General features: G+C 43.2%; 1 protein-coding gene across 4 annotated transcripts in view; it reads right to left on the reverse strand.

Annotated features, from left to right (window-relative positions):
* The window catches only part of LOC132393542 (amyloid-beta precursor protein-like), a 202597-nt gene that overhangs the window by 85436 nt on the left and 90446 nt on the right, over positions 1-26715 (reverse strand). For all 4 annotated transcript variants that reach the window (XM_059968933.1, XM_059968932.1, XM_059968929.1 and 1 more), the window contains exons 3-5: positions 23374-23503; positions 6094-6206; positions 3546-3736 (exon numbers count right to left, since the gene is read on the reverse strand). In XM_059968933.1, coding sequence (XP_059824916.1) covers positions 3546-3736; positions 6094-6206; positions 23374-23503 — 434 coding nt within the window. The remainder of the gene's footprint in view (positions 1-3545; positions 3737-6093; positions 6207-23373; positions 23504-26715) is intronic.

Below are 26715 nucleotides of genomic sequence, written 5' to 3' on the forward strand. Positions count from 1 at the left end.
TTACTCAGAGAGTGGTAGCTGTGTGGAACGAGCTTCCAGTAGAAGTGGTAGAGGCAGGTTCGATATTGTCATTTAAAGTAAAATTGGATGGGTATATGGACAGGAAAAGAATGGAGGGTTATGGGCTGAGTGCAGGTTAGAGGGACTAGGTAAGAGTAAGCATTCGGCATGGACTAGAGGGGCCGAGATGGCCTGTTTCTGTGCTGTAATTGTTATATGGTTACTTATAAGCACAAAGTGAATCAGAATCAGGTTTATTATCACCGGCATGTGTCGTGAAATTTGCTAACTTAGTAGCAGTTCAATGCAATACATAATATAGAAGAAAAAAATAAGAAAATCAAGTACAGTATATGTATATTGAATAGATTAAAAATCATGCAAAAACAGAAATAATATATTTTTAAAAAGTGAGGTGGTGTTCACAGATTTAATGTCCATTTAGTAATCCGACGACAGAGGGGAAGACTCCTAAATTGCTGAGTGTGTGATCATAAGTATTGACAGAATTAATACATGATCAACCAACCCCCCATTACCCGTGCTGTCAATGAATAGGCCATATTCCATATCTTATATTCATTTAGAGAGAGTAAATAGAACACCAGGGGCAATGTCTTTGATCTTGTTTGAAATGGTACCGTACATTGCCTGAGGAAGCGGGAAGGAGCCCAGTTTCATGTCATTAAAACAAAAAAAACCTCTGACGCTGCAGCACTCTCTCATTACTGCAGTGGAATGCCATCTTGCATTTGTGTTCAAGAATCTCGAGTGGGACTTATTGTGTATTTAATATTTCAGTAATACTAGAGTAATTTTGTATATATCGTGTGATTAAGCATTCTTTATTGTTTATATAATTCATTATGGTTATATATAAATTGCATAAGTCATGACCCTACCACGTGATACGTGTCTGTCTCGCTTGAAGTAAACACGAAGTTAGATTCACATTTCAGACTTGCCTGTCTTCCTTTGAACTTGTTTGAAATTACAAAGCATAACAGGACTTAAACTTGCAAACTTTAAATCCAACAAACGTTACCACTGAACCATGGTTAAATTAGTTAAATTATCTTGACGGCTTTCGGGATCAATGGGCAAACACAGAAGAATGTGCAGACAAAAGGACATGATCAGTTAGTTCTGACAAAGGACGTGGATTAATGACAAAACTAAACAATGAAAACCCAATTAGTCTCTGAAATATTCATACTGCTATGATATTACAAAGACCTCATTATTTGGAAAAAAGATTTTGCCAGAAAGGGCACACCCCAACTGATCTAAAATTAATGATACATCATTATTTATTTCAAAATTAGTTTAATTTTCAATGCATCCTTTTGAGACTAACAACAAGTAAATGAGTTTTTAAAAAGAAGAGTTTTATTAAATTGAAGGAGAATGCTCACTATTTATTCTTACAGCTTATGTATCATGGGGGTGGCAGGGTGGAGATACATCTCTACCAAAGACACTCCGTTCCATCTGTGAGCCTGCAGGTCACCCTCAGGCAAGGTGTAGCACCTGCCTAGCCTTGGATCAGGGTCATGTGAAGGCACGGGAGCAGATGGTGGATGGTCATATGAGCACTGGTGCGTATCACAAGTCCTGGTTATGTGACCACTGATGCCAGGCAGACAATCTCTGAAGGGTATTGATAATGGCTGGAGTCACCCATCCCCAGAAGAAGGCAATGGCAAACCACTTCTGTAAAAAAATTTGCCAACAGCAATCATGGTCATAGACCACGATCATCCAGGTCATATGACATGGCACATAATGACGATGATGATGATGATGTATGATCACATTTTTGCTTCCAAGCTGATGAACAGAAGAGTAATGAGGTAGTTTTATTCTCTTATTGTTGATTCACCACTCTCTTTGCTGGACATAACTTATCAAATTAAACTTAGCATAGAGCATTATGAGTTAACAAGAAAGGTCACCATAATCAAATCTGAATCTGCTCAGTCTGTTTAGATCACTAATTTTATGCTACTAAAATGGAAGAATATTAATTATAATATTCCATCAGGTCAGCCACCTGGATTCAAGACTTGCTGGAATATCTGGATCAGACAGCAACTGCACTGCAGCAGACCAGACGTCTCTACAATGGGTAGCCAACACTGCCCAAGGTATCACTGGCACCACCCTACCTGCCATCGAGTACATACTGTATACACAGAAAGATACCAGAAAAAGGCCAGCAACGTTATGAAGGATGTACCCACTCTGCTGATGGACTGCTTGTTCCACTGTCATCAGGGGAGACGCTACACAGCATCCACACCAGGGACCACCAGACTCAAAAACAGTTGCCTTCCCCAAGCAGTAAGGCTGATTAACACCTCCACTCACTAAGCCACCCCACCAGCACCATTTTATCATTTCCTATCAGTCACCTTATATGCAAACACTTTGTACCGAGCTTCACTTTATGTACACACAATGTATAAAACTCTCTTTTGTATTTATGGTGTCTTTTTTATATGATGCATCGGATTTGGAGTAACAATTATTTAATTCTCCTTTACACTTGTGTACCAGAAATTATATTAAACAATCTTGATCTTGAACACAAGATGCATTGTCCGAATGATCTAGGGGGCTAATATTTTCTTCTTCAGCAGCTCATACCATTTAAATACTGAGCGAGTTTGGCAAAGCTTTAGTTAATAGAACTTTTCGATTAAAGTTTTAAAAAAAATCTTTGTCAAATATATAAAAGTATAAATAGGCAGCTATGTACTGATTTTCTGGGACACCAGAACATTCATCAAGGTCTCAATCACCACAAGAAAACAATTTAAAAGATATATACGTACATGAAAGAGAGCAGAGAAAGTTTACAAGGATGCTGCCGGGACTAGAGGACCTGAGTTACAGGGAAAGGTTGAATAGGTTAGAACTTTATTCCCTGGAGCGGAGGAGAATGTGAGGGGAGATTTGATAGAGCTACTCCAAATTATGAGGGGTATTGATAAAATAAATGCAAGCAGGTACTTTCCACTGAGGTTGGTTGACACAAGAACCGGATCTCATGGGTTAAGCGTGAAAGGTGAAATGTTTAAGGAGAACCCGAGGGCGATCTTCACTCAGATGGTGTTGAGTGTGTGGAACGAGCTTCCAGCAGAAGTGGTGGATGTGAGTTTGATTTCAACATTGAAGAGAAATTTGAAGAGGCACAGGGGTGGTAAGGGTATGGAGGGCTACGGTCTGGGGGCAGGTAGATGGGAATAATAGTTCAGCACAGACTAGAAAGGCTGAAAGGCCTGTTTCTGTGCTGTAGTACAAATTATAATAGTGCCCAGTTTTAGATATTATAGAAACTTTGGTTTGCCACTGCAGTCAACGTGATGCACATTCTAACACAATAAGGCAAATGGATTGCATTTACTGGCTTCATTTACGACCCCTGGAAAAATAAAAATCTATGATATTAATGAAATTTGTCAGTAAAGCTTCTCTGTCAGCTTTGATACTCTCAATGCGGTAAGCTTCCACAAAATAATACAGCAGCAAGGAAGCCTTACCCGCCGTCCACATAATCTGCATCATCGCCTCCCCACCAGACATCCGAATCTTCTTCATCAATGTCCGAGTCGATCTTATCGTTTTCTTCAGGAATGGGGCAGCAAACAAATTCTACGCCACGAAATTCGTCAATTCCGCATGGCAGCAGCATTCCGTAGTCATGGACGTTCATGATCTTGTCACCACAGGTCTGGGAAAGCACAAAGAATTAAAAGTTGGGTAAACCCACATAACTTCTGTGGACTTGAAAAAGTTGTCTCTGAAGTAATCGTAATTCAGTTCAGTTGGTAAAGACGCACCAGCTTTTTACTTAGCAAACTTTCAAAGTTCAAAGTAAATTTATTGTCAAAGTATGTGTATGTCCTACTTTGAGATTCATTTTCTCACAGGCATTCATAATAGAACAATGGAATGCAATAGAATCAGAGTGACAAACAACCAATGTACAAAAGACAAACTGTGCAAATACAAAAAGAACAAATAATTATAAACTTTAATAAATAGTAATAATCAACTTTTTTGCTGTAGGTTCCTTCTGTTCAAATGAACAGTGAATAGACCAAAACAAGCAATTTCCTATATACATATACACCAAGCAAAATAATACTTAATACACAAGACAAATTAAGCCGTAAGATAAAGGAACATTTATAAACCCAAGAAAATGGGGACAAATGGAGCAAAAGGTGGGCGAGGAATGGAATGACGCCCCTTAAAAATATTTCTGTTGTTGAAAAATGATCACTGGTGAAATTGTGTAATTTTGGTAGGACTACCCATAGGAGGGCAATACTGAAAATCCCATGTCTCAAAAGGCAATCAAGTTACTGGAGAACCTGATACAAAGAAATGGTGCAAATTAGTTAATGTTTTAACAAGCATAGCTGGACAATCTTCCCTGCAAACGCTTCCCTTCTGTTTGTCTCCCCACCAGCAAATATCATAAATTATTTAATGACATTGAGATAATGAAAGCTTTGTCAGGCTGGAGAACAGCGTGAATTGCTGACTGAAATCAGACACTTTATAACAATTTCTGTTGCATTTAATTAATTGAATCAAATTGAAGTTCAATTCTGTTGTGTTGCCTCGAGATTTCTGATAGCAAATTGTGGTTTGGTGTAATTGTCTGTGGGGGAATGGGGCTACGTGAAGGGAGATGTGGGGGCTACAGAAAGGTAACCTTCAACCAATGGATATTACTCATGTGGAATAGCTTGCCAGTAGACTGGCCTATTAAAACTCATCCCTGGAGATCCAAGCCTCAGTCTGAAATTAGGCAGTTCAACCGTTTGAAGGATTGATTGTGAACGAGGAGGACTTGGTACCATTAATTCTCACATAAAAATTCTGATCTCATCTAGCTCTGACAAAATATAATATTCATTTTGTACTGACAGTGTGGGGGAGGGGGAGGGGAGTGAAACAGGAAAATTAACAATAGGAATCCAACCTGTTTGTCCGAATCACCTCGCAGTTTGGCAGAGGCCTGCCCCAACCTGTCCTTCACTATGGGCAACGGAGTGCTTATGAAGAGAATGCAAGCACTGAGAATAATGCAGTAACTCAGTGCAAGGAGCCTGCTTCCATTCACCATACAGGGAGATTTTCAGACAGTCAAACACTGAAGATATATTCCACTGGAATTGAAAACTTAAGAGGTTATAAGCAGATAAGGTTGATGAAGGTTTGGTGACTCTAGGCCTGTACTCACTGGAGCTTAGAAGAATGGTGGGGGAGGGGGAAAGAATCTCATTGAAACTCATCCAATATTGAAAGGCCTAGACAGAGTTTATATGGAAAGGATGTTTCCTATAGTGAGGTAGTCTAGGATCAGAGGGCACAGAATAGAAAGCAATCTCCTTAGAACGGAGGTGAGGAGGAATTTCTTTAGCCAGGGGATGCAGAATCTGTGAAACCCATGGTCACAGATGACTGCAGAGTCCAAGTCATTGACCATATTTAAAGCAGAGGTTTGTAGGTGCATTATTAGTAAGAGGGCATCAAAAGTTACAGGGAGAAGGCAGGAGAACGGGGATGAGAAGGTTAGTAAATCAGCCATGATGGAATAGAGTAGCTAAATAGCTTTATTCCATTCCTATATCTTATGGTCTAAGTAGGCCAAATACCATCTCATAGAAATGTTAACAGAAATGAGAATAGATTAGCTTTCACCAAAGTATGAAGGTCAAGGGCACACGAGTAAATGATACAGCAAAGATTATAAATTAACCTCAAACAATACAACAAACAAGTTTGAGCAATAACTATATGGAGACATTTTCTTTGAGCCTACAGAGCCAAGAATATGTATATTTTTTAGAAATACTATAGGCATTCAAACCTGTTTCAAAACAATGCCTTAATTCAAGAGCTGGGGAAAAAAAAGACAGTCTTCATTAGATACATGAAAAAAATCACATTCCTTGAAAATACAAAAGGTACATTTAGAATAACTGGCTGATGGAGGGATAAGGAACTTCAATTGCTAACTGTAGGGAAACATTTGCTTAGTCACGGGAGAACCTTTTAATAAAGCCAGCGTACCTCTTTTGCAACTGTGTGCCAATACAGATGGCTCTCACAGGTGTTCATCTTCTCCCGGTGCAGGAACTTGCACTTGTCAGGAACAAGAAGTGCATCACTTACGAATTCACCAACTGTGCAACAGTGAAAAGGACATTTTAGTACCCATGCTCGGGCAACGTCAGATAACAAATATCAAAAAAAGTTAGCCAAACAATGGAGTCATACAACAAAGAAATTCAACATCAAAGATCAAGTCAAGTCAAGTTAAATTTATTGTCATTTAACTACATGGCCTATAAAAAGTATTCAACACCTCCATGGAAGGTTACACGTTTTATTGTTTTACTGCATTGAATAACAGTGGATTTAATTTGGCTTTTTTGACACTGATCAACAGAAAAAGACTTTTACGTGTCAGATGAAAATAGATCTCCACAAAGTAATCTAATTAATGCAGTGAAGACCAAAAGCAAGTGGCCATTTCAATATTCACGCACGGTAAAACGTTAGCCTCCAACCTGATAACATGAACATTGATTTTTTTGAACTTCTGGTAATCCACCACCCCCCCCACACTTCACACCATTCTCCATCCCCTTTACCCTCTCTCACTTTATCTCCTTATCTGGCCATCGCCCCCCCCCCCCCCCCAACCCAGTACTCTTTCTTTCTTCCATGGCCTTCTGTCCTCTCCTATTAGATTCCCCCTTCTCCAGCAATGTATCTCTTTCACCAATTTCCCAGCTCTTCACTTCATCCCTCCACTTCCTGGCTTCACCTATCACCCTGTGTTTCTCCCTCCCCTCACCGCAACTTTTAAATCTGCTCATCTCTTTTTCTCCAGTCCTGCTGAAGGGTCTCGGCCCGAAACATCAACTGTATTGTTTTCCATAGATGCTTCCTGACCTACTGAGTTCCTCCAGCATTTTCTGTGTGTTACTTGAAGAACCATAGATATGTTTCCTACATTTTTGTTTGCAAATATTTAACTTCAACTACTAATATTAGAAAACTAACCAATCCCAAATAATTGAAGTGGCTAAAGTCTCTACAGTAAGGAACTTAGGGTAGCTTTATTGCAGCAATTAGGTTGTTCAACAAATATAGATTATGACGCAGCTAAAATGCACAATTCCTCATAAACTAATACTGCTCAGTTATGACAGATCTTAGGTTAAATGGCTACCATTCGTTTATTATAATACAAAACCCTGGGTAGGCCACACTTAGTTCAGTTCTGGTTGCCTTATGATAGGAAGGATGTGGAAGCTTTAGAGAGGGTGCAGATGATGCCTGTATTAGAGAATGAGGATATGAAGATATGTTAAACAAACTAGGACTTTTCTATTTGGAGTGAAAGAGAATGAGAGGTGACTTCATAGAGACGTACAAGACGGTAAGAGGCACAGATTGTGTAGGTAGCCGGAGACTACCCCCCTCCCCCATCAGAGTAGAAATGGTTAAAACGAGGGGGCATCATTTTAAGTTGATTGGAGGAAAGTATAGGGCAGATGTTAGAGGCCAGATTTTTTGCACGAAGTGATGAGTGCATGGAACACCTTGTCAAGGGTGGTGGTGCATCAAGGACATTTAAGTAATTTTTAGGTAGGCAAACAGATGATAGAAAAATGGAATGTTAAGTAGGAGGAAAGCAGTAGATTGATCCTAGAGTTAGTTAAAAGGTCAGCACAATATCCTGGGCTGAAGGGCCTGTACTGGGCTATATTCTAAATGAGGCAAAACATTACCAGGGGGACAGCTACACTCAGTAAACTAAGTCAAGCAATTCCACAACCCCTCACAACCAACCCATGAACTTCAAACTAAAAAATGTTATTTTGAATTTATATTTGTTAGTGGAGAGTAAAATAAGACTAGGTAAAATGGAGCTGATCTGAGAAGACACCAAATATACTTGTGGGTTGTGCAAGTTTCACTGTATGTTTTGTTGAACTTGTGACAAATGAAGCTAATCTTTATATTCAAATTCTCAGCCATTAACCACGAAATGCTATACAATCATAGAGGACAAATTTGAGAAATTTTACTTTGTTATCGACAAGTTAGAGTTGGTTCAAAGAAGTATTTGGCCTTGAAGACTGCGGCAGGCACCAGTCAACAAGCTAAGTGACTAGCTAACCATGAGACGAAATCCAGTGTACCTGCTACATGTAGCAGAGTACATGCTAACAAGCATTAATCCTGGCTCTCAGTGTGCCGCGTACAGAAGTTTGTTCAAATCTACAGAGCTAACGCAGAAAATGGGGTCAAAACCAAAAAATTTAAAAGTTGGGTGAAACCGTCAGAAAAGAAAATTCACAGGAAGTCATTAAAACAATCCTGTCTTTTATATACCCTCAAGTATTTATTTACACAGATACCCAAAACCCAAAGACTCTGTTTCATTCTGCTAATTCAAACATATAACCCTATATTAGGCTGCATTGAAAACATTCCAGAAAAATCCTTAAATCTTGGTGGATCTTGGGAGGTACAGAGGTCAGCTGTTCTATACCGCAGGATTAGCACCTTATGAACCTAAATAACATTATGAACCTAAAATGTCCAAGGATCATTTAAGCGCTTGGTACAGCTGTTGTCAGATTTGAAATACACATTTTAAAAACTACACTGTCCGAGTTTGCAAATTTCAACTTTCAAAACAGCTGGTAAAGATTTTGCAGAAAATGTCAGGGGAGTGTGTGTGTCTATATACACACATACATACTGTAATTCACTTTTGTGTTCTCTATATTTATTTATCATGTATTTTATTGTACTTCTGAGGTAAAGTTAACGACTTTCATGACATACACTGGTGATATTAAACCCAAATCGGATTCTGACATTTACTTTATTCCTAATAATAATTTTTCTCATTTCTGCCAAACAAATTAAAAGGCAGTAGTAAGTCAAAACCTAAAAATTGAATGAAGTTAATGTGTTAATAGCTGCCATTAACAAACTGCAGATGCAGAACTAACTTACTGCATCAGTTTTGGAAAGAAGCTTGGCCATCAACTGTATGAACTGGAGGTATGAAATGGGATTGCAATAGGTATTAGAAGTAACCGGCCATTCAGCCCCTCACCCCTGCTCTGCTGTTCAATGAGATCACTGCTGAACTAATTGACTAATCTTACCCCCACATTCCTACCTACTCCTGATAACCTTTCACTTCCTTTATTATCAGGATCTGTCTGCCTCTTCCCTAAAAATATTCAAAGACTCCACAGCTGCTGTCCTTTAGACAACACTCAGGTGATTTATCACCTCACCTGTCTTAAATGGTTAACCCCTCCTTTTTAAAACGGTGACCAGTGATCTGGATTTCTCCCAGAAGAGAAAAGATCTTCTGCACCCTCTTAAGATCCTTAAGGTACTGGCAGTGTAGCAGTTAGCGTAACAGTTTACTGTGCCAGCAATCAGTGTCTGAGGTTCAATTCCTGCCGCTGTCTCTAAGGAGTTTGTACGTTCTCCCCGTGGCTGTGTGGGTTTCCTCCAGATGCTCCGGTCCACTCCCATCTTAAAGATGAAAGGGTTAAGTTGTGGGCATGCTAAGCTGGTGCTGGAAACATGGTGACACTTGGCAGTTGCGGCCCAAAATGTTGATGTTTGCTCTTTCCCATAAATGCCGCTGACCTGCTGACCTCCTCCAGCATTTTGTGTGTACTGCTTGGATTTCCACATCAGTAGATTTTCTCATGATGGTGACACTTGCACATCTTCAGGCTGTGTTGGTCGTTGTCTCCAACAACACATTTCAAGGGCCAAGGATCAATTTTATTCGTTATATACACTTACATGTATTAGGAACTTGCTGTGGTGTGTTGGTCAGGGTGTGTCATGCAATAAAAAAAACTCAACAATTATAAAGAAGTTGAAGTATTGATATGGAATAAAATGTGTACAAATACATAAATACTAGCACGTGCCTACAATGTCAACATTATAAAAATGGTTTAAAGTGTTTGTAATGCAGTGACGAGAGTAATAAGTTCAAGGAGGGGTGAAATGGTTGATTATATTTCACTGTGTTTTGATGCACATGTGGCAAATGAGGCTAATCATTATCTTTAATAAGGATCTTATGTTTCAATCAAGTCTCCTCTCTTCTAAACTTAAGCAGATGGAAGTCTAGCAGAGACATCTCTTCCCCATAACATCCACATTCACGGCATCATTCTAATTCTCGCCTGGTGTCAAGTAATCAAGCTGCTGCAGTATAGTGCTGGAAAAATGGCATTGCATGTATGCAATCTGCTGAGGCAAGGCTATCTTGTGCAAGTTAGACCCACTGACCTTGAATCAGTTAACACTTGCATTGTTTGTGATGAGGTTTGAATGTGAGGTTAAAGAAGGAGAACAAAGTTCCAGTGCATCTCAATTTTCCAACATCACCTCGGCAGCATTGTGGCCTACAAATAACCATTGGCACACTTTCTAAGTATGGTACTTTGACCTACTTGGGAAGGGACTAAATACAACACACACAGATCATACTGAGATAAATCTGCAGCAGTATGTTCACCTGGAATAAAATCAAATTGCTTTTAGATGAATTTTAGAGACTGAGAAAAATATGCTCTGAAAAAAGACACAAAAATGTCACCCAGGTTGTATATTCAGTATTTGTGTGTGTGTGTGTGTATTTTTTTTTGACTAAATGTTCTTGTTTGTATAAATAATTACGGGTTATATTTAAAAACATGTTAATTGCATATATCAGCATGTTACCACGTGATACACACGTCTCACTAAAAGTGAAGAGTGAAGTCAGACCCGCATTTTGGACTCCCTTGTTTTCTTTGAATTAATTCACTCAGTCTGTTAAAGGGCTCTCTCCCCAGCATGTGCATACTCATTGAGTAGAAAAGTACAGGCGGCACGGTGGTGTAGCCGTTAGCGTAACTTCATTACAGCGCCAGCGACCCAGGTTCAATTCCTGCAACTGTAAGTAAGGAGTTTGTACGTTCTCCCTGTGATAGCATGAGTTTCCTCTGTGTCCTCTGTTTCCTAACATATTACAAAGATGTACAGGCTTGTAGGTTAATTGGTCACATGGATGTAATTGGGTGGAGTGAGTTCTTTAGGCCAGAAGGGCTTGTTATTGTGCTGTGTCTCTAAATAAAATCAACAAACAGTAGCAAAAGCAGTCTCCACACGTATGTACAGCAGCTGTACACGGGAATCTTCCATCAGATCTGTCATGAATGAGTTAATTTGACAATTGTTATACTGGGTGTAGAATGGGGGGGGTGGTTACATACCAAATTACTATTTAAGATTGCATTAAACTCTGGTTTTTCAAGTAATTTCACTGATTAGAAAAAGAATAGTAAAAGATCAACATAAAATGCAGGTCAAAATGGCTCTCCACGCCCTCAAAAACAACTTTAGGTCAAATCAAAACAAGCAGCACATGGAAAATGGTGTTTCAATCAGACACACAGGCGTACCTCTCACTGACCTAGCCAAGCTATCTCTGCCAAGCACCACTAACTCCTTTACTTTCCTTAAATCCTTTGATAATCTCTCAACAATGAAGGAATTCTTGCAGTGCTTAGTCGAAAGTCTTAATTCAAGAGATCAGTGACTAAAAGTAGCAATGAAGGCCAGAATCCTGTATAATTTTGGCTGCGGGTAATTTTACAGAGCAAAGGGGATCAAAGTTTATCGATTTAAAATCAACACTATGATGTTGTGGCTAGGAGGGAAAGGAAGTGGTTCTGGAACAGATGCGCTTGGGGAAGAAACTGTTCCCAGCGTAGCAGCTCTCCAGTACTTACATCACGAGGCCACCTATTGCATGGAAGAGGAGGGAGAAGCAGTTTTAGCATGAATTCTTGAAAGTGAGCGAAATAACTTCAATAATGGAACCTGGGAAGAGGTGGCAGATAAAAAGCCAAACGTAGGTCTACGGAACACACTGCCAGGTACAGGTGCCCCCGGTCTACGAAAGTTTGCTTTACGCTACTTCGCTTTTATGAAAGACCTTTATTAGTACCTGTTTTCGCTAGCTGAAAGAAATCTGAAGAGGATTTTCGCTTTTACAAAGAAAGGCACCCACTTTAAACTTGTGTTTACCCCGAGAAAGACTACCATGACCGTGAAGCCTTGCCTGGGCAGGTGAGTGCGCGTGCGTGTACATGCCGATTTTTTTTTCTACAAACTGGTTTTGGTTAAATCTTCCTGATTCTGCTAAGTGAAACTACATTGTACATACATTATTCCTATTTTATATAAGCTGTGTATTTATCATATCATTCCTGCTTTTACCATAACGTTAATGTTATTTTAGGCTTTATGTGCTATTTGGTATGATTTGGTAGGTTATATTTTGGATCTGGGAACGCTCAAAAACTTTTCCCGTATAAATTAATGGTAATTGCTTCTTCACTTTACGCCATTTTGGCTTACGAAAGGTTTCATAGGAACGCTTTACTTTTGGATAACAGGGGAAACCTGTATAGGGGTAGAGGCAGACATATTAGGGACATTCAAGATAGCTACACTGATGAAAGAAAAATGGAAGGCTGTGTGGGAGGGAAGGGTTAGATTAATCTTGGAGTGGATTAAAAAGTTGGCACAACATTGTGCACCAAAGGGCCTGTACAGTTCTATGTTCAAGTGCAATACAGACCAAAGGAAACTGGAAGCAAGTTCCGGGGCTACAGTAAAAAAAAAAGGCTAAAAACACACTGAGAAGATTTTTGCCTGTCCTGCTTGGGGAGCAATTATTCCAGAGCACCGTATTACTGTACATCTACCTGCAAGATGGGGTGGGTTGCCCCTTGAGTTGGTCTGCTTTGGGGGGGGGGGGGGTGGGGGGAGATATCTATAAGTAGAAGTACAAGGCTGCATGCGAGTTCAAAGAAAACAACTTCCCTACTTTGGATACTTTTCAGTGATCTTTTTTGCATCTGCGTGTTTGGTGGTCCACAATCGAGATTAAATTAACAGGGAACAGTTGCTCTCACTTTAGAGATCCAATCAGAATTTTTAAGCATAGTTACCACTTGGGGAGAGGGATTTGACTTTTGGCCTGGCACTGTGCATCAGGACTGAAAGTAGGCCAGCAGGAAGAGTAGCACTAATGAGCAGGACCACTATACATTTGTATTAAAAGTTTTGAGGTAATAACATTCATTGCAATTTTAGCTCAATGGTCTGTTCTTCAATTCAAAGATTAAATTAGATTAATGAGATTAGCTTTATCAGTCACGTGTACATCGAAACATACAGTGAAGTGTGTCGATTGCATCAAAACACAACAGTAAGGATTGTGCTAGGCGGCTCAAAGTAGCACGTCGCTTCTGCCACCAACATAACATGCACACGACTCACTAACCATATGACTTTGGATAGGGGGAGGAAAGCGGAGAGCCGGGGAAAACCCACACATCCCATGGGAAGGCGCGCAGAGGCTCCTCACAAAACAGTGCTGGCCTTGAACTCTGGAGTGCCTCAAGCTGTAATAGCATTGGGATAACCACACCACAGTGACCATGGTGTTTAAAGGGATATGGGCCCTCTGAGAGGGAAAGAGTAATCAGCCATGATTGAATGGTGGAGAAGATCGGGTGGAATGAATTGCCTAACTATACTCCTCTCTCTTAGAGCCTTATGGTGTTGGATCTGATGATTTTGTGATTCAGAGGTTCTTCGGAGGTCAAGAATGAGGCATCAATTGGTGGTTATGGCCATTTATGAACTAAAGTAAGAAGGAAGAATGGAACAAAGAAGTCACTGGCACCTTATACTGAAAACTAGTTCAAACAGAAAGATAACAAAGACATTTCATGATAACAAATAATTTATGAAGCAGCCAGATTCAAGTGGCATGACAGCTGATGCATGAAAACTAGGAAGCTTCTAGAAAAATACAGAAATACATTTACTGGAAAATTCAGAACAAAAGCCCAGGTAGCTCTAAAGTAGGGACATGTTCGACACAGCTTTGTGGGCCAAAGGGCCTGTACTGTGCTGTATGCTTTCTATGTTTCTAATATATATATCATATATATAAAAATATAAGCCAGCATAGTAAAAGGTAAATTATGAGAAATATAAGAAGTTTACTCTATTCCACCATGGGATTAGCACAGGAAGGCAATTTGGATGGCGTGCACAAGTAGGGCCCATTTCCATTCTCTAACTGTTTACAATGGACTTGATACTGAGGTTGATATCTCTGCCTGCGGCCCAGTCCGACACAACTGCTGCATTGTGGGCAGAAGCCAAGGTGTAGACTGGGAATGTAGTTTTCACATTCAAGCTACATCATCCAAAAACGAACAATGCCAAACCAGCGAGAAAGTAGCACAGCAGCTGGTACTGTTGCCTCAGAGCTGCAGCAAACTGGGTTCATTTTCGACTTCTCTCCAAATGACTGCTTATGTTTCCTCAGGGGTCTGCCACATGCCAAAAATATGCTGGTTGGCATATTAATTGGCCATCATAAAATGCCCAAGGTGAGAGTCAGGCTGGTTGATGGGGGCACTAAGGAGACACTTAATAAATGGGGATATGGAATTAATAGAGCTGGCATTGACTTGATATTCTCCAATACTGTCGGAGAATGTGAACATGACTCTGGACAGAGGACACATTTTGCAGGCTTGCCCTATATTGTGTAGTATTAATTTAATTACATTAATCAATCTGTTTCCTATGTATTTAAATACAATAATATGTTCCAAAAACCATGGTGCTGGCTGTGAAGGAGATGCTTCTAAAACAATATTTTTTTATTTTACCTCTGAAAGCCACACTTTGTTGAGTACCTTCCCTCTATCCGCCACAAGGGGTAGGATCTCCCAGTGGCTACTCATTTCAAATCACTCGGATAAGTCTGTCCACAGTCGCATCTATTGCTACGATAAAGCTAGACTCACGTTGGAGGAGCAACATCTCCATCTGTCTGGGTAGCCTCCACCCTAATGGCATGAACACCAATTTCTGTAATAGCTGATAATCATCCCCCCCTTCCTCCCACTTCTCCCTTTTCCCATTCTCTATTCTTTTTACCCTATCTTCCCTTCTCTCCTCCTCATCTACCCATCACCACCCTCTGGTTACCCTCTTTCTTCCCTTTCTCCCATGGTCCATGCTCAACTCCTATCAGATTCCTCCTTCTTCTTCAGCCATTTACCTCTTCCACCTATCCCCTCCCAGATTCTTACTTCATCCACCCGTTCACCACTCACCCGCCTTTCCTGTCACCTCCTGTAACCGGTCTCCTTCCCCTCTTCACCTTTTTATTCTGGCTTCTTCCCCCTTCCTTTCCAGTCCTGCTGAAGGGTCTCAGCTAAAAAACGTTGACTGTCTATTAGCCTCCACAGATGCTGTCTGACATGCTGTGCTCCTCCAGCATTTTGTGTGTGTGGCAGAGATTTCCAAGCATCTGCTCTTGTGTAAAGGCTGGAGCTCTGGTGCTTTAAGGCACCACAGATCACCCGGCACTTTGGCTATTTCTGCGGGAAACACAGCATCATGACTGGCACATCACTTGCAAGGTACACAGTCAGTGGGGAGACTATATGCACCACATTCACACACAGTCTTGACATCACACCTTAATAAGTAGTCACACACCAATGCAATTACGAAATTAAGAAATCAATATGACCCGAAAGCACAAAACGATGCTGGCAGAGTGTATTCAATTAATTGGATTCACTGAAATATTTCAAAACCTTAATTATTCATGCATCCAGCTGTTAAGATGCAGATCACATTTTGGTCATAAATTATCCTGAAAATTACACTATTTCTAAGAATTCATCTTTAGAGCTAATTTTTCTGTTTGCATCATGCCATAAAATTAAAAATGCATTTTATAACAATCTGCAAAAAATTGTGTTAAGAAATAAAAACATTAAAATAAATGGTGCAGCTTTGATTAAAGATTTGCTTTATTTTGTCACATATACTTTGAAACATACAGTAAAATGCTTTGCGTGTGTCAACAACTGACCCAGTCCGAGGGTGTGCTGCGGGCACTCCGCAGTGTTGCTGTGCTTTTTTGCATGCCCACAACATAATAACCCTAACACATACATCTTTAGAAAGTGGGAAGAAACAGGAGGACCAGGAAGAAACATACACAGACTCCTCACAGACAACAGCAGGAATTGAACCCCTATCTTGCAGTTGATTAAGGCAACCTAAAACTGGCCAATTGCATTTTTTACTGAAACTTATTTTAAAATATGACACAGAAGTCACTTTGCATCCAGAAAATATGGGAGGGAGCAACAGAATACAATTAAAGGAATTTCACAATGCCAATTAATATGACCCTCGGGTCTGGCTAGCTTCAAGCCAAATGCTTTTTTGCGAGCTAGCACAATAGAACACGGAAACTCAACTTGCAATGGACAGAAAACATACTTCCACTTCAACAACCTCTTCCAGGGGTCTGGCTATATTAATCTGGAACATAAACATTCTGGGCCAAGTTAGCACACAGTTTGAGATGCCAAAGAAAATCTGCAAGGATGGCATAAAATGCACGATAATACACTTCAGAAGGAATATGCTGGTGACCTAATCAAGGTCTGAATTAGTTCAAAAAAATTAGGGCCAGGAAGGTGGGAGGAGAAAAGTATCAGCTACTCTCTTGCATGAGGTTCCTGAAGTTCACCACAAGGTATACAAACAAAAGCATTTCTCCTGCTGTGTAGTATCTAGGAACTCCACCATGGACAGCCCCAAGCCCGGCTATGAAAGGAGGGTTGGGCATGGGGCTAGCGACCACATCCCATAAAAACCCGATGCTATGGAACGCCAACAGAAGCACCAAAGACCTGATCCCTAGGAGAGGAAGAATCTTTGCGTCGAAGACACAAAGTTATGTGGTGAAAGTGGCAGCCACAGGGCCATTCAACCTTTGGTCCAGGATAGAGGACTGCTGGCGAGTTGCAGGAGGGATGATGGGCTTAAGATGAAAATGACGGTAGGAGGAAAGAAACAGAAAAGAGAGATCCTGGACTTTAAATGCCATTTTATTTGTACGGATGACAGAAGATTTGAGAGAAATGGTAGAATCTACAGAATTATAGTTGGTCAAAACAAAATCTTCTCATGTTGTTCACCTCCTAAATTTGAATTCTTTAAAGATACCTTTCGAACAGTTTTGGTTGTGTGTTTTTCACTGTTTTTGAAGACAGGGTGGATTTTATTATTGCCATAAAGTACAGCAATTAATGTTTATACGTGAGCTCAACATTAAATAATGACACAAGAAGGTGCAGCTCTCAATTACGACATAGGAAATGAGGTTTGCTGACAGAATGCTGCATGCCAAATCTGATGCAGACATGATCCTTGATCTACACCTGGGTGTCTCTCCCTGTTGCTCACTCACACAATGACCAGTGCTCCTAGCCTGGACTCCTGATACCGGACTATGACTGTGGGAGTGGCACTAAGCCTTAGGACAAAAAAACTGAGTTGTGCTGGAGCTTAGTGTGCAAGTGAGCACTTGCACCTCTCAGCTCCGGCACTACTCAAGTCTTCACAGATGATTCTTTTCAAGTGGTGCAGAGGGATAAGACATGGGAGCAGAATTAGGCCATTCAGCCATCACATCCACTTTGCCATTTCATCACGGCTGATTTATTATCCCTCTCAAACCCAATCTTCTGCCTTCTCCCCGTAGCCTTTCATACTCGTACTAATCAAGAACCTGTCAAGCTCCGCTTTAAATATCAAGTCTATTGTCATTTAAATATTTACATGTATAGTGTCAAACGAAACAACATTTCTCCGGGTGTGAAGCACAGTGGTATACATAACACGTATGTACCACACAATAATTAGACAAGTAAGGATAAATTCTACAGATGAATTACGTATAAACAAAGTGCATAAAGTAAATATTGTAGGGTACAGAACAGATTATCTGGTGACACTTTGAATATGCTGCCGCAGGGAGTTCAGAAGCCTAATGGCCTGAGGAAAGAAACTGTTTTCATCCTGACCGTTCTTGTTTTTATGCATCAGAATCTCCTGCCTGATGGAGAAAGTCAGAGATGGATGGTGGGATCCTTAAAAATACTAAGGGCCCTGCGTATGCAGCGCTCTGGATAAATGTTCCTGTGATCCTCTCAGCTGTTCTCACAGTCCTTTGTAAGAACTTCTGGTTTGATGCTCGGCTGCTCCCATACCAGATGGAGATGCAACTTGTCAGGATGCTCTCAATGACACTCCTCCTGTAAAGTTCAGTTAAAATGAGGAGTCAACGGAAGCCTCACTTGCCTCAATCTCCTTAGGAAGTGGACACCCTGCCGTGCCTTCTTGCTTAGGGAGGTGACAGTGAGGTCACCTATTATGTGAACACCCATGACTTTGGTGCACTTAACCCTCTCTATGGAGGAGCCATGTATGTTCAAAATTCAAAGTAAAATTTATTATCAGAGTACATACACGTCACCACACAAAATGCCGAGATACTTTTTCTGCGGGCATACTTAACAAATCTATAGAACAGTAACTATAAACAGGATCTGTAAGCTGTAAACATCAGGAACTGTTAACTGTAAACAAACTGTGCAAATGCAGATAATAAATAAATAGCAATAAAAAAACCAGCATGAAATAACAAGATAAAGGAGTCTGTAAATGAGTGTAGAGATCTCCTTTTATTCAAGAGCCTGATGCTTGAGGGGTAGTAACTGTCTTGAACCCGGTGATGCGATTCCTGAGGCACCTGTACCTTCTACCTGATGGCAACACCAAGAAGAGAGCATGGTCTGGGTGATGAGAATCTTTGATGATAGATGCTGCTTTTCTATGGCAACTTTTCATGTAGATGTGCTCAATGGTTGGAGGGCTTTTCCTGTGATATACTAGGCCAAATCCACCACCTTCTGTGGGATTTTCCGCTCAATCATATTTCTTTGGTCTTCGCCATGTTCAGACTTATGTCCACCAGCTGCATTACTTCCTCTCTGTCCTCCGACTCATCATCGTTGATGAGGCCAATCACTGTTGTGTCATCCGCAAACTTGATGACACGGTTTGAGCTGAATCCTGTGACACGGTAATATGTCAGCAGTGTGAACAACAGTCAGCTGAGCACACAGACAGTGCTCAGTGTAATGGGACTAGACACTGATGCCCACAAGGACTGACAGTGGCCTTTCCGTTAAGAAGTCCAGGATCCAGTTACTTTGGGAGGTGTTGAGAGCCAACAAGGACAGTTTCCCCACCAGTTTCTGGGGTTTGATGGAGTTAAGTGCTGAAATGAAGACTATAAACAGCAGCCTGGCATACGAGACCCCATCAAGAGGGCAGAGGCTATGGCATTGTTAGTGGATCGATTCAAACCATAAGTGAAATGGAAAGGATCCAGAGTAGCTGGGAGAAAATATACTCAATAGCTTGTCTACCACCTCAATAAGTTCCACAGACTCACCAGCTTCAGGCTAAAGTAATTCCTCCTTATCTGACACCCATTGCATTCTGACGCTATGCCCCTCTGGTCCTACACTCCCCCCACAATAGGAAACATCCTCACAATGTCCACTCTAGGCTTTGCAATATTCAATAGGTTTCAATGAGATCTCCCCCACCCTTCCCCTACTACTATGCCTCTAAATTCTGGCAAGTACAGAACCAGAGCCATCAAATACTCCTGACACATTAACCCTTTAATTCCGAGGATCATTCTTGTGAACCACCTCTGGACCCTCTGGATGCTATAGCTCTTCACTAATATTTGTGCATTCCACAACACTGAATTTTAATTTTTGTATCTCTCCGGTATGTATGAGGATCAGGGTGTAGTACTACAGTCAGGAATCTACTCCCAAGTCCTCTTGCAGGATCTCAAGGGATCCTGAAACAACTAAAGTGTAAAACTACAAGCTCAGAGGACTTAAGCTCAAGCAGTTGCCTGTGGGAGGCAATGTAAAAAGGATAATAATCTTAAGAGTAAGTCTTAGTCAGTTCCTCCCACAACATTTACTCTTACAACTTGTTTTCCCTACCGATATGTAGCAACAAGTTCAGCTGAGTCATAAGCAATCTGTGCTCAGTGAAAAACCAGCACACTCACTTTGGAATGTAATGGAACAAATTGATGCTCTTTGGTGAGGCAGAAAAGAACTCCATATCAGAGAGTGACAGTGAGATGCAGGGGAGGAGAGAGGAAGAACAAGATTCAGTTTTATTTACCAAATGTACATCAAAATCTGTTGTATGCGTTAACAACCAACACAACCCAAGGATGTGCCCGGGACAGCCCGCAAATGTCACCACGCACTCCAGTGCCAAAATAGCGGGCTCTCAATGTTCATCAGAACACGAAAGAGAACAAACGAACAAACAACACAACAGCAAAACAAATCCCATCTCTTCCTCCCAACCTTGCACGCACGTACAGTCCTCAAACCCGGAACAAGCCACATCCAGGCGTACAGTGGACACTGGGCCTTTGACATTTCCAGTGGATTTACGGATTCAGGGTTCCGGCCATAGGGCCTTGACTTCCGATTTGACTTCGGGCTTCAATCCCAGGACTCAGGGACAATGACAAATGAAGACACTGCATGAGGACCGCAAATTCCAGGCCAGACTTGCCAATTTGCATACCTGGAGGGTCAATGACCCTTGTGCTCCCTGCCCTCAAGCAACTCCAGTTCCAAACCTGCTGTCAACTTGCTGGTCTGACGTCCCAACATCCAAACATGGATGTCCGTCACGTCCACTTTGCTGGCTTTAGAACATAGAGTGGAGGCCTAGATTCTGGCCTGACTTCGAACTCCTCCACAACCCTGTCCCCAAACCATATTCTGACTGCTAACTCCCCTCTCTGTTCCCAAAACCATACCTATTAAACTAAAATAAAACAACTAAAACTGTTGTGTTCACAAAGAGACTAAGAACAGGAACAGGGAGTGGTCATGTGTATAAAACCCTGACAATGGAGTACTGGTGGTCATGTGTATAAAACCCTGACAATGGAGTACTGAGATTAGTGCAATGGTAATTAAATTTACACTCAACACACACAAAATGTTGGAGGAGCTCAGCAGGCCAGGCAGCATCTACGAAAAAGAGTAAATGGTCAAAACTTCAGGCTGAGATGTTATGTTTTATTGTGTTTGAAAATTCAAGACATAATATTGATTTTAAGTGTTACTTTAGGTGGTACTAATATCCATGTACTGTGTATGTTAATCAAAATGGCTTCTTTGTTTTGTTAAGAGTAGGAATGCTTCTTTGCGGTGAGTACTAAACAAAATCAGAGGAATAAGAAGAGATATGATCAAAAGGTGAAGTTTGCTAAATTACTGCCGGGCGACCGGGTCCTTTTACAGAATTTGGGATTCCCCGGTAAGAATAAGTTGGCAGATCGATGGGTGGCCAGCCCCTATGTAATAGAGAGCCAGGTGCTGAATCTACCAGTTTACCGGGTGAAATCTGAGAATGGGAATGGGCCTATCAAGGTACTCCATCGGAATCACCTGCTGTCCCTGGGTCAAGTGGTGCAGGTGGACAAGCAGCCCGAGTGGGAGGTTGTGCCTAGTACAAGGACTCTGCGAGGGCGCGGAGCGAGGGAAGAGCCCGCTGTTGAAGAGCTGGAATGGGTCCTTAACCTGGGAATGGATATCAATTCGGAAGATGACGACTCAGATGATTGGCCCTTGTTCCCATTTGCTGGCCCTCCAGTACCAGAAGAGGAGGCTCCTGGCCTTTCCCATACTGAGTTGGGTGAGAGGAGGGAAGGTGTTAATGGTCAGATGGAGAGGCAGCCAGCTTTGGGGGGGAAGAGAAGGTGGAACCCAAATGCGAGCCAGAGGGTTCTCAGGTGAGGGGGGAGCCCTGTGAGGGAAGGGTGAGGGTCTGACAGGTAGACCTGGGGTGTCTGAGGCAGAGGGTTCGCAGGTGAAGAGGGAGCCCAGTGAGGGGGAGGGTAAGGGTCTGACAGATGTCCCCCCGCGGGGTCCGAGGCGGAAGGGTTGGCAGAAGGGGTACAGAGATCTCAGAGAAGTAGGCGCCCCCTGGAGCGGTTGACCTATGTGGTGCCAGGAGAACCAAGTGTGATTTCTACTGCTCTGGGTAGTTATGTTGCTGCTTTCTGCACCTGGGTTGGGTTTTGTGTGTTGCAAGAAACCTTGGGGAACTCTGGTAATGTCATGAGGGCATGACATTTGCTGGTGGGAGGAGAATGTACAATGTACTGTGTATGTTAATCAAAATGGCTTCTTTGTTTCTTTAAGAGTAGGAATGCTTCTTTGTATGATAAGTGCTTTCTCTCGCAGTTGTTTAGCTTTAAACTTGCTGGTATTGGGGATTGTATTCATTTGTTAACCAATGGGGGAATGTTATTTTGTCTTGTGGGGCTGGGAACTTGGGGTTTTCGCGGTCTTTTCAGGGAGTCGGGAAGAAGATGCCGAGGAAGGTGGATGTGTGCTGCACTGCTCGGCCGACCACCAGGGTGGTCCCAGGTGCAAGGACGTGAAGGTTGGAGGAAAGTGACGAGGGATTGAATGGTTCAATGGTTGAGCTCCAACGATGTGCACTAAACTGACTGAACTTTGATAAGTTGGCGCCTTTTACTTTATTTTCTTTTCCTTCATATATACTGTATTGCATAGTACTCTTTTAGTTTTAGTAAAATCTTTAAAGTGTATTCCATAACGGTATCTGGTGTGAGTTTGATATTGTGTGTGCACACATGGCATAAGCTTGATTCTCACTGTACCTGCATGTACAGGAGGTGGGGTTGGTGAGTGGCTGGATCTCCTTTTCCCCTAAACATATACCAGCCTGTTGGGTGAGTGTGTACAGATACGCACACACAGAGGAGTGGAACCTAGTGTGATCTTCTGCTGCTGTAGTCCATCCACTGCAAGGTTTGATGAGTTGTGCCTTCAGAGATGCTCCTCCTCAGACCATTATTGTAATGCGTAGTTATTTGAGTTGCTGTCACCTTCCTGTAATCTTGAAGCAGCCTGGCCATTTCCCCCAACCTCTCTCAACAAACACCTTAACAAGCTGTTTTCACACGTAGAACTGCCACTCACTGGATTTTTTTTTGTTTTTTCGCACTGTTCTCGCGATTCTAGAGACTGTTGTCCATGAAAATCCAAGGAGAATAGCAGTTTCTAAGATACTCAAACCACCACATCTGGCACCATCAGCCACATGACTGGCTGATTATATATTTGCTTTAACAAGCAGGTGTACAGGTCTACCTAATAAAGTGGCCACTAGGTGTACACACACATAATTACAAACAGTTGCATGATTATATTCAATGATGTAAACAAGAGGAGCACCTACCCAAACATCTGTAAGGAACCACGATGTGTGGGTGGCCTTTACATTGTTTACGTCCCTTCTTGCACCAATTCTGGATGGTGACAGGTTGGTTAGCCTCAACAACATTGGTGATCTGCAAGTCTTGATAAACCTAGGAGACAAAAACAAATTGAAAAGACAAGCATTAAAAAAAGCTATAGCTCTGATTCAGCTAACATTTCAGTTTCAACGTTGTTGAATCTGCAGTTTTTATTGTCATCGAATCCTTTACACCATGTTGGCATTTGACATACTTGGAAGCACCTCTGATCTTTAACTCAAATTGTTAGTGACAAGTGCTCTTTGAGCAGAATTGATTTGGTCGGCTAGATACATCTGAAAAATCAATGGAACTAAAAAATATTTATTCTGAAGGAAATTATGTATTCTAGTTAATTTCCTAAAAATAAAATACAATCATATTCAGAGTGTCATAATTATGTTGCTTCAGGTCACATTATAATAAGGTCACCTTAGATTCAATTTAAAAGTGAAAAAAGGTTATTTTGAAGTAATACAGTTCCAACCTAAACATCTCCAGCAGGCTTTGTACATCAAATTGGCCTATTGTGGCGACCCATTTCCTGGCACATCTGAACCGGCTCACAATTAGATAGCCTACGGGGGTTTGCGAGCACAGAGCTTTGGAGCCTGGAGGCTTAAAAGTGAGGCTGAGGATTTCGAATAAAGTTTTTTCCTTCGACTGCAGTTACCGACTCCATGTCGTAATTTTAGCGCTGTGTGTAGCACACCGCTAGAAATGACCGACGCTGCCTCTGTTCATGCGGTTTCGTTGAAACTGCCGGGTTTCTGGACACAGCGACCGAACCTATGGTTCCAGCAAGCCGAAGCCCAATTCCATGTTCGCCAGATCACCTCAGAAGACACCCGCTACTACTACGTGGTGAGCTCCCTCGACCAGGACACAGCGGCCCAGGTCGCGGAGTTCGTACAGTCGCCCCCGGCAGACGGCAAGTACACGGAATTCAAAGCCCTGCTCCTCAGGACTTTTGGACTCTCACGGCGCGAGTGGGCTGCCCGTTTACTGCACCTGGATGGCTTGGGCGACAGACCTCCATCGGCTTTAATGAATGAGATGTTGTCTCTAGCCGACGGACACACACCCTGCCTCATGTTTGAGCAGGCATTCCTGGAGCAGCTGCCCGAGGACATACGCCTGCTGCTGTCCGACGCGGATTTCAGTGACCCCCGGAAGGCTGTGGAACGCCAAAAAGGTGAGCGGGGCATCCATCGCACAGATCACCCAGCCCCGCTCCCAGCAGCAAACCAGTCCAGGCCCAGCCGCAGAGCACGCCAACCCCCGGCCCAAGGAACACTGGTGCTTCTACCACCAGCGGTGGGGCGCAGAGGCCCGCTGTTGCCGCCCGCCCTGCAAGTTCCCGGGAAACGCCAGGGCCAGCCGCCGCTGATGGCTACGGCGGCTGGCCATCGGGATAGCCTCCTGTATGTGTGGGATAGAAGGTCGGGACGCCGGTTTTTGGTCGATACTGGTGCCGAGATCAGCGTTTTACCTCCGACAAGTTACGACACCCGCAGCAGGGCACCGGGTCCCCCCCGAGGGCCATGAACGGCAGCACAGTAAGGACCTATGGCACCCGTCAGGTGCAGCTACAGTTCGGCTCCAGCCAGTTCACGTGGGACTTTACACTGGCCGCCGTAGCCCAACCGCTTTTGGGTGCGGATTTTTTGCAGGCTCACAGCCTACTGGTCGACCTGCCCAGGAAGAGACTGGTACACGCCGAGACCTTTCAGACGTTCGCCCTGGGTGTAGCCCAGTTGCCAGCCCCTCACCTCGGCTCCATCACGCTGTCCGACAACGACTTCACCAGTGTCCTGGTGGATTTCCCATCGGTTCTGGCACCGCAGTTCACAGCGGCCATGCCCCGACACGGCGTACAGCACCACATCCCAACCCAGGGACCACCCTTCCACGCCCGCGCTCGGCGGCTTCCCCCGGACAAGCTCCAACTGGCGAAGGAGGAGTTCCAGAGGATGGAGGAATTGGGGATCATCCGGCGGTCCGACAGCCCATGGGCCTCCCCCCTGCACATGGTGCCCAAAGCGACGGGAGGCTGGAGACCATGCGGCGACTACTGCAGGCTGAACGAGGCTAGCACACCGGACCGCTACCCTGTGCCGCACATTCAGGACTTTGCAGCAAACCTGCACGGCGCACGGATCTTCTCCAAGGTAGACCTCGTCCGAGGGTACCATCAAATCCCGATGCATCCTGACGACGTCCCCAAAACGGCTCTCATCACCCCGTTTGGCCTTTTCGAGTTCCTCCGCATGTCATTCGGCCTGAAGAATGCCGCACAGACGTTCCAGCGGTTAATGGACGCGGTGGGACGGGACCTGGACTTCGCGTTCATCTATTTGGACGACATCCTCATAGCCAGCAGCAGTCGTCAGGAGCATCTGTCCCACCTCCGTCAACTCTGCGCCCGACTGAGTGAGTACGGTCTTACAATCAACCCCGCCAAATGCCAGTTCGGACTCGATACCATTGACTTCCTGGGCCACAGGATTACTAAGGACGGGGCAACTCCTCTGCCCGCTAAGGTAGATGCGGTCCGCCACTTCGCCCGACCCACCACGATCAAAGGCCTTCAGGAATTCGTAGGTATGGTCAATTTCTACCACCGCTTCCTCCCTTCAGCTGCCCGGATCATGCGCCCCCTGTTCGCCCTGATGTCGGGTCCGAGCAAGGACATTACCTGGGATGAGGAGTCCGCCGCCACTTTCATTCAAACAAAGGAAGCTTTGGTGAACGCCACAATGCTAGTACATCCCAGAATGGACGCCCCTACCGCCCTCACAGTGGACGCATCTAACACGGCAGTCGGTGGGGTGCTGGAGCAACTCATCGCAGGTCGCTGACAACCCCTGGCGTTTTTCAGCAAACACCTGCGGCCACCCGAGCTCAAGTACAGTGCTTTCGACCGGGAACTGTTGGCGCTCTACCTGGCAATCCGGCATTTCAGGTACTTCCTAGAAGGTCGGCCCTTCACCACGTTCACGGACCACAAACCGCTTACCTTTGCGTTTACGAAAGCGTCTGACCCCTGGTTGTCCCGCCAGCAACGCCACCTGTCCTACATCTCTGAATACACGACGGATGTCCGGCACGTCTCGGGTAAGGACAATGTCATGGCGGATGCGCTCTCTCGCCCTACCGTTCATGCCCTTTCCCAAGGGGTAGACTTTGAGGCACTGGCAGAGGCGCAGCAGGCGGATGAGGAGATTCTGAGTTACAGAACCGCAGACTCCGGTTTGCAGCTCCAGGACCTCCCCGTAGGCCCG

The sequence above is a fragment of the Hypanus sabinus genome, chromosome 4, assembly GCF_030144855.1.
Source record: "Hypanus sabinus isolate sHypSab1 chromosome 4, sHypSab1.hap1, whole genome shotgun sequence".
In the NCBI taxonomy this organism is placed as follows: Eukaryota; Metazoa; Chordata; class Chondrichthyes; order Myliobatiformes; family Dasyatidae; genus Hypanus; species Hypanus sabinus.